At 47.7% G+C, this 12,915-nt stretch overlaps 1 protein-coding gene across 2 annotated transcripts in view; it reads left to right on the forward strand.

Annotated features, from left to right (window-relative positions):
* Positions 1-3,198, forward strand: part of LOC142488823 (uncharacterized) — a 13,166-nt gene extending 9,968 nt beyond the window's left edge. For both annotated transcript variants that reach the window (XR_012799682.1, XM_075589165.1), the window contains exons 2-4: positions 378-683; positions 1,099-1,203; positions 1,947-3,198. Coding sequence is in view for 1 of the 2 variants with exons in the window: in XM_075589165.1 (XP_075445280.1) it covers positions 378-683; positions 1,099-1,203; positions 1,947-2,206 (671 nt within the window). In the remaining variant the exon portion in view is untranslated. The remainder of the gene's footprint in view (positions 1-377; positions 684-1,098; positions 1,204-1,946) is intronic.
* Positions 3,199-12,915: the final 9,717 nt, after the last annotated feature.

Below are 12,915 nucleotides of genomic sequence, written 5' to 3' on the forward strand. Positions count from 1 at the left end.
GCAGTTGATCAACTGCTGTGCATGTCACCTAACCAAACAATGGCAGCTATTAACAAAATGGAAACACTCTGTAATAGGTCAGCAGTCAACATGTTATCGAGACAACGTGACATGTTGGCTTGCGGCCTACAACAGTGTATTGGTCCCTTTTGTGAACTGCAGTAATTATTGACGTACTGTAAGTGACATGGAGCATTGTTGTGAACGTGTGTCAACAATAATGTATACGTAATGCGTACACATGTAATGGGAACAAATTAATACATACTGTAACACTGGTGTACGAACACATGTTATGTAACAGAACATTTCTAAATTGTCAATGACATGACACTTGTAATGATTTCAATGATGGATATATTCTTGTCCATGTGAAGGTAAAACATCCAGTGTCATCAAGAGGCAATGGTGGGAGAAAATAAGAGTAGCTGTGTCGGGATGTGGACGCCAGCAACGATCCCACGACAACTGTCGAAAACGCTTCGACGACATAAAGCAGAAATTGAAGAAAAAAATCCAGCAAGGAATCTTGCACGCCTCAGCAACTGGCGGAGGTCCTGCAGCGGAGCAATTCATAGCGTGTCCCTTGGAGGAGCAGCTTGCTGCAAAACTAACATCATTACAGATTGCTGGTGTGAACGGAGATTTGGACATTGGCGTGTATGAACATGTGTATCCGGAAGGTTTGTGAAAATGATACGTATCTAAGCTGTGTCAAATGTGTGTATTGTGTACATGTTCTCAGAGATGTGTAAATGGCATTCAATGTCACAAAAGTGTTTCCCTAAATGTTGTCAGTGTTGGCTAACATTAACATTGCATTACACATGCCTATCATTACCCTACTAACCTAGTATACAGAGTGTGAAACATAAATACAGAAATAGAGGCACATCCTTACCACATTCCAACAGGCAAACTTATCCCAATGTGCAGCTATTAGTTAAACCGTAAAGGAGGATGTGTATGTTTTCATCCTAACATGTCACCACTGTGTAACATGTTGAGCATGCTATGTCCATGTAAGTGACGTACTAAATGTTCTGTACTGGACGCATGGCATGTGTCATCTACACTTTAATTCCGTTTTCTTCACAGTGTGTCCCGCTTCACCAATTGCAGAAGACACTATGAACATGGATCCTGAATTTAGTTATGAGACGCCCGCATGTCATTCACATACCTCCATGCCTGTTGAAGAAGGTGAGAGCTTCACAATACAACAGAATGAATGTGTGTGTGTGTGCTGCAAACAAATCGGTCTGTAGATTGTGAAACATGCAAGACTGCCAATGTACACGTGTTTCACACTGTTACCGACTGAGTGCAACACTGTAGCAAGTACATGTCAAATGGACAGGTCCATAACACTATCAAGTGGTCTGCAGTGTGAGGTGGCTTCCTTTACAGTAATGTTCAAGGCCAATTTATATGGAGGAAGGACCCATTGGATTAATATCCCCAGGGTTTACTGACCAAAGCATTCCTTTTATATGTGTTCTGCATGCACTGTCACAGTTCTGGTGTTCTGCATTACACGAAGTATTGTACTGGAAATAATGAGGAGCACATGTTTACCTTATGTGTACATGAAGTGCATAAGTGTATGTGGGAAGAATGTAACATTGCCAGTTTTGTGGCATTGAATAGTCGTGGTGCCTTGGTGACGTGTGTCAAGAAATACATGTCGTAGCTGTTATGTTGCTTGTTATGTTTGCTGTGAGTGTTCTCCTAGGTTCAACTACATAAATAATCTTTTGCTTATAGAAAGGCCACAGTAACATGTTGTGAATAACTATGTGTTAATGGGCATTGCTGTTATGATCATGCTACAACCTTGGTGAACATATTGGTTAACTTATTACAATTTGACATAGAGGCCATTGAGATGTACGTGTCTTGTATGTGCCAAATGTTAATTTTATTTTTTTTGCCCCTTTTTCCAGATAAGATTATTGTACGCAGCTTGTCACCAAGCATACGTCCATGCACCAATGTTCCTGAACAGAATGCATGCTCAAACTCAACCAAAGAGCAAACCCATGATGCTGACGTAGGCCTTCAACAACACCTTTTAGGCTTTGAACGATGTGAGGAGAAGTTAATGCTCATCCATCGAGAAAGACATGAACAATTAATGGGTGTACAGGGTGAAATGTTGGCCGAAATGAGGGAGATCAAAGAAATTATGAGAAACACTAATTAACTTTTTAGTAAACATAATGCCTTTATGGAAAACATTTCACATACACTAATGAAATTAGTTGATCAGGGCTGTGCATCAATGCCTGCCTCAACAAGTAGGCCTCCGTTCCATTCTACACTACAGGTTCCATTTTGTTCCCCAGCAGCAGTGTTTGGCCAACTCCAACAAAGTATTGATATTTCCCCCCCCACCCAAAATGACGTGACTATTGAGCGTGAAACATGTGCTGGCCTACAGATAGGTGCATGTGAGTGTAAAAATTCACACTAATGATGCTGGTTACAATGCATTGGATGCGATGGTTTCCTGTCACCAGGAAGGTTTACACGATGCCCTTCCACAGGAAAATGTTGATCCAATTGTTGCTGTTCCCAACGTGACTGGAGAACAGGAGGGTTGTCTTAATGTACTGCGTGGGAGTGGTCTGAAAAAAAGGGGTAAAAAAAGCAATTACTCGCGAGGCCGCAGTAGCAGTATTAAAAGATGTAAATGGATGACAGGTGTGGTTAATCCTACACTTGTAGTGCCCTCACACATGGAAAGAGAATTGCCTTGCACGAGTTCTACAACAGAACACAGACATGTGATGCTTGTGATGCTTGACAATGCTGGTGACAAACATGTTAAGCGCACTAACACGAGACGTTCACAACTTGCAAGCACCATTGAAAGGCCACTAACCCGCTCGCAACCACAGTAATTATTGCATATGTCTGTTTTCCATTTTCAATTAAGTGTTTCCTTTAGTTTGTGACCCTTATCTAGTTATGTGTTAAATGTAATGCCTTTTATGTTCTTATATATATATATTGGTTGTTAATAGTTTTCACGTCCCTTTCCTCACATTAATGTATCCTCCACCCCCTCCCACCCCACTTTTCTCGTTCTCCTTTGCAACATGGGACAGTGTTGTTGTTTGGAATGGGAAAGCAATGTTCTGCAAAGTGCAGGTCACACGACAGTGCTTTCTGTCTAATTCTGTATTGCAGTGAGCAAATAAAAATGTCTAACTTTTAAAAATGCCTTTTCACCTTATGTTCAGTTTCAGGAGAGAAGTTTGCACAGCAAACTGTAACATAGGGGTAGCAATGCACATAGGGCCTTATTCAGAGAACATTCATTAAAAAATTCGCCTGGGATTTTAAAATGAATGTTTTTTGGGCGTTGCTATCACGGTATTCTGAAAGGCTCAAATACCTGTGATAGCAGAATGCCCAAACCTGGCGAGTTGCTGCCAGCGAGAGCATCGAGCCTCTGCAAAGGCAAAAACCAGCGATTCATTTCTGCTGCAGAGAGAGCTGCTCTGAGAGAGCCGCCTCTCCCAGCGGAAATGTCGGCCGAACTGTATTAATTTAAATATCCATTTCTTTAATAGTGTAGAGGTGCAGGGGGTCTCCGGAGCTGAACCACATTGGTTTTGTGTCCGGGGACCCCCTGCTTCCCGAGATACAGGCCTCTTTATGGGGTGCCGGTATCTCCTATGCAAGGAAATGTCCCGGTCACGAGGAAGGGGGGGAGGAGGGGGATGGAGGAAGAGGGGGAGGCGGGGGATGAGGAAGGGGTTGGGGATGAGGGGGATGGAGGGAGGGGGAGGTGGGGGATGGAGGAAGGGGGGGAGGAGGGGGATGGAGGAAGGGGGGGGAGGCAGGGGATGGAGGAAGTGGGGGGAGGCGGGGATGGAGGAAGGGGGGGAGGAGGGGGATGGAGGAAGGGGGGGAGGAGGGGGATGGAGGAAGGGGGGGGAGGCGGGGGATGAGGAAGGGGGGGAGGAGGGGGATGGAGGAAGGGGGGGAGGCGGGGGATGGAGGAAGGGGGAGGCGGGGGATGGAGGAAGAGGGGGAGGCGGGGGATGAGGAAGGGGGGAGGAGGGGGATGGAGGAAGTGGGGGGAGGCGGGGGATGGAGGAAGGGGGGGGAGGAGGGGGATGGAGGAAGTGGTGGGAGGCGGGGGATGGAGGAAGGGGGGGAGGCGGGGGATGGAGGAAGGGGGGGAGGCGGGGGATGGAGGAAGGGGGGGGAGGCGGGGGATGGAGGAAGGGGGGGAGGCGGGGGATGGAGGAAGGGGGGGGAGGCGGGGGATGGAGGAAGGGGGGGGAAGGCGGGGGGGATGGAGGAAATGGGGGGAGGCGGCGGATGGAGGAAGGGGGGGAGGCGGGGGATGAGGAAGGGGGGGAGGAGGGGGATGGAGGAAGGGGGGGAAGGCGGGGATGGAGGAAGTGGGGGGAGGCGGCGGATGGAGGAAGGGGGGGGAGGCGGGGGATGGAGGAAGTGGTGGGAGGCGGGGGATGGAGGAAGGGGGGGAGGCGGGGGATGGAGGAAGGGGGGGGAGGCGGGGGATGGAGGAAGGGGGGGGAAGGCGGGGATGGAGGAAGTGGGGGGAGGCGGCGGATGGAGGAAGGGGGGGGAGGCGGGGGATGAGGGCGGGGGATGGAGGAAGGGGGGGGGAGGTGATTTTGTTTTGCACAATTATTTAAATGGAATTATTTATTGTCATCGACATATAACCATTAAAAAAAATAAATATATAGCTACAGGCACAGAACCGTTGCTGCGCTTCATTCACTACCCGTTAGTAGAGGAGCCTATGGGCAGGCTTGGGAGTAAGTGCGTGGACATGCAGGTGGAGGAGGGCAGGCTGCGGGAGGAGAGCTGCTGGCTGCATGGTCGCAGTGAGGGTGGGAGGGTAACAGGACAGGGACGGGCTGCAGAGCAGGACACAGAGGATCAGCCCAGGTCCGTATTCCAGAGCGAGAAGGACAGAGCTCTCCGCAGGGGGCATCTTAGGGCTATTTCTCTTTCAAAATGAAGATGAGCCCGGGACAGCTGAGGAAATCCCTAGATCCTGGTTACAGAGGCAGCGGTCAACACACACACAGCCCAATACAATGCACAATTTGCACTGCCTTCTGCTCCTGTCACAACGTGTCTTGTCTCAGTGACGGACCAGGGTGACACAGGCACAAGTCAACACACATTTGACCCCCAAACAATACGAGTTGCGGACAGCTATACATCTTCATTCCCATCGCCCCGATCCCTCCCAGGCAACGCAGCCAAACAATGTTATTAGAAGCCAGCGTCTGGGAAATGAGCGAAGAAGTGTTTGTAAGTCCCGGTGTCCCGCAGCCTCTGTGGCTCCTCTTCCCTGCCAGGGGATGTGTTTACCAAGCTCGGGATGGCTGCCCCGTGCAAGGCGGGGAAACCGGCCCGTTCTGCCCACTAATGCCTGTGACACATGTAATAAACGTGTCCGCGAGGAGTCCGGGATGTGACGATTCAACGCATCGCCGCGGACATCAGACACGCAGAAAATGTAGGGAGGTATGTGACGTTATAGGGAGGTAAGTATCTCATTATAATGTGAAACTATGCTATGCGCATTAATGGCGCTATATACATGAAGACATACAAACGATGGTATAGGGAGGTAAGTATCTCATTATAATGTGAAACTATGCTATGCGCATTAATGGCGCTATATAAATGAAGACATACAAACGATGGTATAGGGGGTAAGTATCTCATTATAATGTGAAACTATGCTATGCGCATTAATGGCGCTATATAAATGAAGACATACAAACGATGGTATAGGGAGGTAAGTATCTCATTATAATGTGAAACTATGCTATGCGCATTAATGGCGCTATATACATGAAGACATACAAACGATGGTATAGGGAGGTAAGTATCTCATTATAATGTGAAACTATGCTATGCGCATTAATGGCGCTATATACATGAAGACATACAAACGATGGTATAGGGAGGTAAGTATCTCATTATAATGTGAAACTATGCTATGCGCATTAATTGCGCTATATAAATGAAGACATACAAACGATGGTATAGGGAGGTAAGTATCTCATTATAATGTGAAACTATGCTATGCGCATTAATGGCGCTATATAAATGAAGACATACAAACGATGGTATAGGGAGGTAAGTATCTCATTATAATGTGAAACTATGCTATGCGCATTAATTGCGCTATATAAATGAAGACATACAAACGATGGTATAGGGAGGTAAGTATCTCATTATAATGTGAAACTATGCTATGCGCATTAATGGCGCTATATACATGAAGACATACAAACGATGGTATAGGGAGGTAAGTATCTCATTATAATGTGAAACTATGCTATGCGCATTAATGGCGCTATATACATGAAGACATACAAACGATGGTATAGGGAGGTAAGTATCTCATTATAATGTGAAACTATGCTATGCGCATTAATGGCGCTATATACTGCACCGACACACTTTATTCGAGCAAATACCCAGTATGTACCTGGCAGATACCTGGAATGCGCCGCTCCTCACCTCTGACAAGCCCCGTTGTGTTTGCCTTCCCAGCCTGGGTTCATGCCTGGCTGACGGGCGGCTGATCTGTTAAATGATAATGATTAGGATTTAATAGGCTGCAATACTTCGCGTGTCTACCAGATGGCATAAATTCATGAATTGTAATGCAGTATATATATATATACTGTGCAGTATTGCAGCCAGCGGGAATAAAATGCTTCAATCCCTGCCTGGAAAATACCTCAATGCACTCGGGCAGAAAACAGTCACAAACCTCAATACACCCGGGTATACCCGAATTCGTGGGACTAGCCGAGCTCGAATAAAGTGTGTCGCCAGTGTAAATGAAGACATACAAACGATGGTATAGGGAGGTAAGTATCTCATTATAAGGTGGGCGTTACGGTGTAGGGTACCTTTCTAACATAACATGTAACATTCTACCTTAACTTGATAACTTGTAGATAAAGTATGTTCAAAATCGCTCTTTGCTAATGTTTTTAACCAAAGAGACGTATCATCCAGGATCGGGTATCAAAGTTCCCCGGCTGTGTATCAGGAAACAGCACCAGATTTACTAAAGAAAAGCATAATGCCTCACACTCAATAATAGGCAGTCTCACTCATCAAGAATGACTCACTTAGGTAGGTAGTCCCACTCATAGGAAGGTAGTCTCCCTCATCTGCAGTGAGTCCCACTCATAGGAAGGTAGTCTCCCTCATCTGCGGTGAGTCCCACTCATAGGAAGGTAGTCTTCCTCATCTGCGGTGAGTCCCACTCATAGGAAGGTAGTCTCCCTCATCTGCGGTGAGTCCCACTCATAGGAAGGTAGTCTCTCTCATCTGCGGGGAGTCCCACTCATAGGAAGTTAGTCTCCCACATCTGCGGTGAGTCCCACTCATAGGAAGGTAGTCTCCCTCATCTGCAGTGAGTCCCACTCATAGGAAGGTAGTAACCCACATCTGCGGTGAGTCCCACTCATAGGAAGGTAGTAACCCACATCTGCAGTGAGTCCCACTCATAGGAAGGTAGTAACCCACATCTGCGGTGAGTCCCACTCATAGGAAGGTAGTAACCCACATCTGCAGTGAGTCCCACTCATAGGAAGGTAGTCTCCCACATCTGCGGTGAGTCCCAATCATAGGAAGGTAGTCTCCCCACATCTGCAGTGAGTCCCACTCATAGGAAGGTAGTCTCCCCACATCTGCAGTGAGTCCCACTCATAGGAAGGTAGTCTCCCACATCTGCAGTGAGTCCCACTCATAGGAAGGTAGTCTCCCACATCTGCAGTGAGTCCCACTCATAGGAAGGTAGTCTCCCCACATCTGCAGTGAGTCCCACTCATAGGAAGGTAGTCTCCCACATCTGCAGTGAGTCCCACTCATAGGAAGGTAGTCTCCCACATCTGCAGTGAGTCCCACTCATAGGAAGGTAGTCTCCCTCATCTGCAGTGAGTCCCACTCATAGGAAGGTAGTCTCCCCACATCTCAGTGAGTCCCACTCATAGGAAGGTAGTCTCCCTCATCTGCAGTGAGTCCCACTCATAGGAAGGTAATAACCCACATCTGCAGTGAGTCTCACTAATAGGAATGTAGTCTCCCTCATCTGCAGTGAGTCCCACTCATAGGAAGGTAGTCTCCCTCATCTGCAGTGAGTCTCACTAATAGGAATGTAGTCTCCCACATCTGCAGTGAGTCCCACTCATAGGAAGGTAGTCTCCCCACATCTGCAGTGAGTCCCACTCATAGGAAGGTGTAACCCACATCTGCAGTGAATCCTACTCATATGAAGTTAGTCTCCCTCATCTGCAGTGAGTCCCACTCATAGGAAGTTAGTCTCCCACATCTGCAGTGAGTCCCACTCATAGGAAGTTAGTCTCCCACATCTGCGGTGAGTCCCACTCATAGGAAGGTAGTCTCCCTCATCTGCAGTGAGTCCCACTCATAGGAAGGTAGTAACCCACATCTGCGGTGAGTCCCACTCATAGGAAGGTAGTCTCCCACATCTGCGGTGAGTCCCACTCATAGGAAGGTAGTCTCCCTCATCTGCAGTGAGTCCCACTCATAGGAAAGTAGTCTCCCCACATCTGCAGTGAGTCCCACTCATAGGAAGGTAGTCTCCCACATCTGCAGTGAGTCCCACTCATAGGAAGGTAGTCTCCCCACATCTGCAGTGAGTCCCACTCATAGGAAGGTAGTCTCCCACATCTGCAGTGAGTCCCACTCATAGGAAGGTAGTCTCCCACATCTGCAGTGAGTCCCACTCATAGGAAGGTAGTCTCCCCACATCTCAGTGAGTCCCACTCATAGGAAGGTAGTCTCCCTCATCTGCAGTGAGTCCCACTCATAGGAAGGTAATAACCCACATCTGCAGTGAGTCCCACTCATAGGAAGGTAGTCTCCCACATCTGCAGTGAGTCTCACTAATAGGAATGTAGTCTCCCTCATCTGCAGTGAGTCCCACTCATAGGAAGGTAGTCTCCCTCATCTGCAGTGAGTCTCACTAATAGGAATGTAGTCTCCCACATCTGCAGTGAGTCCCACTCATAGGAAGGTAGTCTCCCCACATCTGCAGTGAGTCCCACTCATAGGAAGGTGTAACCCACATCTGCAGTGAATCCCACTCATATGAAGTTAGTCTCCCTCATCTGCAGTGAGTCCCACTCATAGGAAGTTAGTCTCCCACATCTGCAGTGAGCCCCACTCATAGGAATGTAGTCTCCCACATCTGCAGTGAGTCCCACTCATAGGAAGGTAGTCTCCCACATCTGCAGTGAGTCACACTCATAGGAAGGTAGTCTCCGTCATCTGCAGTGAGTCCCAATCACAGAAAGGTAGTCTCCCACATCTGCAGTGAGTCACACTCATAGGAAGGTAGTCTCCCACATCTGCAGTGAGTCCCACTCATAGGAAGGTAGTAACCCACATCTGCAGTGAGTCCCACTCATAGGAAGGTAGTAACCCACATCTGCAGTGAGTCCCACTCATAGGAAGGTAGTAACCCACATCTGCAGTGAGTCCCACTCATAGGAAGGTAGTAACCCACATCTGCAGTGAGTCCCACTCATAGGAAGGTAGTAACCCACATCTGCAGTGAGTCTCTCTCATAGGAAGGTAGTAACCCACATCTGCAGTGAGTTCCACTCATAGGAAGGTAGTAACCCACATCTGCAGTGAGTCCCACTCATAGGAAGGAAGTAACCCACATCTGCAGTGAGTCCCACTCATAGGAAGGTAGTAACCCACATCTGCAGTGAGTCCCACTCATAGGAAGGAAGTAACCCACATCTGCAGTGAGTCCCACTCATAGGAAGGTAGTCTCCCTTATCTGCAATGAGTCCCACTCATAGGAAGGTGTAACCCAATCTGCAGTGAGTCCCACTCACAGGAAGGTAGTCTCCCACATCTGCAGTGAGTCCCACTCATAGGAAGGTAATAACCCACATCTGCAGTGAGTCTCACTAATATGAAGGTAGTCTCCCACATCTGCAGTGAGTCCCACTCATAGGAAGGTAGTCTCCCCACATCTGCAGTGAGTCCCACTCATAGGAAGGTAGTCTCCCACATCTGCAGTGAGTCCCACTCATAGGAAGGTAGTCTCCCACATCTGCAGTGAGTCCCACACATAGGAAGGTAGTCTCCCCACATCTCAGTGAGTCCCACTCATAGGATGGTAGTCTCCCTCATCTGCAGTGAGTCCCACTCATAGGAAGGTAATAACCCACATCTGCAGTGAGTCCCACTCATAGGAAGGTAGTCTCCCACATCTGCAGTGAGTCTCACTAATAGGAATGTAGTCTCCCTCATCTGCAGTGAGTCCCACTCATAGGAAGGTAGTCTCCCTCATCTGCAGTGAGTCTCACTAATAGGAATGTAGTCTCCCACATCTGCAGTGAGTCCCACTCATAGGAAGGTAGTCTCCCCACATCTGCAGTGAGTCCCACTCATAGGAAGGTGTAACCCACATCTGCAGTGAATCCCACTCATATGAAGTTAGTCTCCCTCATCTGCAGTGAGTCCCACTCATAGGAAGTTAGTCTCCCACATCTGCAGTGAGTCCCACTCATAGGAATGTAGTCTCCCACATCTGCAGTGAGTCACACTCATAGGAAGGTAGTCTCCGTCATCTGCAGTGAGTCCCAATCACAGAAAGGTAGTCTCCCACATCTGCAGTGAGTCACACTCATAGGAAGGTAGTCTCCCACATCTGCAGTGAGTCCCACTCATAGGAAGGTAGTAACCCACATCTGCAGTGAGTCCCACTCATAGAAAGGTAGTAACCCACATCTGCAGTGAGTCCCACTCATAGGAAGGTAGTAACCCACATCTGCAGTGAGTCCCACTCATAGGAAGGTAGTAACCCACATCTGCAGTAAGTACCACTCATAGGAAGGTAGTAACCCACATCTGCAGTGAGTCCCACTCATAGGAAGGTAGTAACCCACATCTGCAGTGAGTCTCTCTCATAGGAAGGTAGTAACCCACATCTGCAGTGAGTTCCACTCATAGGAAGGTAGTAACCCACATCTGCAGTGAGTCCCACTCATAGGAAGGAAGTAACCCACATCTGCAGTGAGTCCCACTCATAGGAAGGTAGTCTCCCTTATCTGCAATGAGTCCCACTCATAGGAAGGAAGTAACCCACATCTGCAGTGAGTCCCACTCATAGGAAGGTAGTCTCCCTTATCTGCAATGAGTCCCACTCATAGGAAGGTAATAACCCACATCTGCAGTGAGTCTCACTAATATGAAGGTAGTCTCCCGCATCTGCAGTGAGTCCCACTCATAGGAAGGTAGTCTCCCACATCTGCAGTGAGTCCCACTCATAGGAAGGTAGTCTCCCACATTTGCAGTGAGTCTCACTCATTGAAAGGCAGTCTACCTCATCTACTGTAAAGCGAGTGTCACTCACTGGAAGGCAGTCTCCATCTTTGCAATGAGTCCCACTCATAGGAATGTAGTAACCGACATCTGCAGTGAGTCCCACTCACAGGAAGGTAGTCTCCCACATCTGCAGTGAGTCCCACTCAGGAAGGTAGTCTCCCACATCTGCAGTGAGTCCCACTCATAGGAAGGTAGTCTCCCACATCTACAGTGAGTCCCACTCATATGAAGGTAGTCTCCCACATTACAGTGAGTCCCACTCATATGAAGGTAGTCTCCCACATTTGCAGTGAGTCTCACTCATTGAAAGGCAGTCTCCCTCATCTACTGTAAAGTGAGTGTCACTCACTGGAAGGCAGTCTCCATCTTTGCAATGAGTCCCACTCATAGGAAAGTAGTCTCCCTCATCTGCAGTGAGCCTGACTCACTAGAAGACAACCCCTTCATCTGATGCATGAAGACTCATTTGAGGTTTAAATCATTCAAGCGAAATGCAAAATGTCTGTTCTAAATGGATGGATCTGTCTCTCTGGCAGCCATAAATCCAGGCTTCACCCAGTCTAAATATGACTTCTTGCTGTGCCTGTCACTGTGACCGGTTTCTTTCAGTCAGGATAGGGGGGTTGGTCACTTGTATGGGGTTAATTTACAATCCAATAGCTCAGCACGGGCTGTGCAAAGTTAAACTGGCTCAACAAATATTCCTGACAGATACAGGAATCTGCAGGTTTAAGATTGCACAGAAGAAGCCCGCTGAATACAGGGATTACACGTTACATGCATAGCCACATGCCAAAATATAATAAACAGGACTCCGCCCTTTCATGATGCACATTACACTGTATTGCTGCCGGCGTGAGGGGGTTAATCTCAGGTCTCCTGCATTTCCAGCCTTTCCCCTATTTTTGATAATCACTAATTCCCATTTCCTTGTACACAGGAAATGATGCTATGAAATTGTCCTACATGTACAGCACACGGGAAGAGTCTGTGGCCCTCCAGAAATGGCTTGGTGGCCGCCAAGTCCACTTTCTAAACCTCCAGAAACAATGGAAATTAGAGAATCTGCACTGGGTGAGAAATACGAAGAAGTGACTATGTCCTCCTGGTAAAGAGGGTTTGGTGGTTCCTATACTGTAGAAGGGTCTTTCTAAAACCCTAGTCCTTTATATCAGCCTACAGTATGTCCTCCTCTTTTGGAAGGTTCTGCAACATAACATAAATTCTTTAAGTACCTTAATAACAAAAAAATGAGAAAAGAAAATATAGGAACCTTTCAGTGTGAGATGGGTAGGCAGATTATTGGAGATAAGGAAAAATCAGAGGTATTAAACAAATTCTTTGCCTCTGTGTTTACCAGGGAAGAATCAAGTTCAATAGTAGTGCCGCAGGAGGAAGCCACAACCTCCATATTAATGAACAATTGGTTAACTGAGGAAGAAGTTTATAGGCAGTGAAAGGGTTAAAATAAAGGCCAGAATCTCCAGCCTCCATCTTGTCTGAAACCCCAGTCTG

This window comes from Ascaphus truei, chromosome 2 (genome assembly GCF_040206685.1).
Source record: "Ascaphus truei isolate aAscTru1 chromosome 2, aAscTru1.hap1, whole genome shotgun sequence".
NCBI classification, from domain to species: Eukaryota; Metazoa; Chordata; class Amphibia; order Anura; family Ascaphidae; genus Ascaphus; species Ascaphus truei.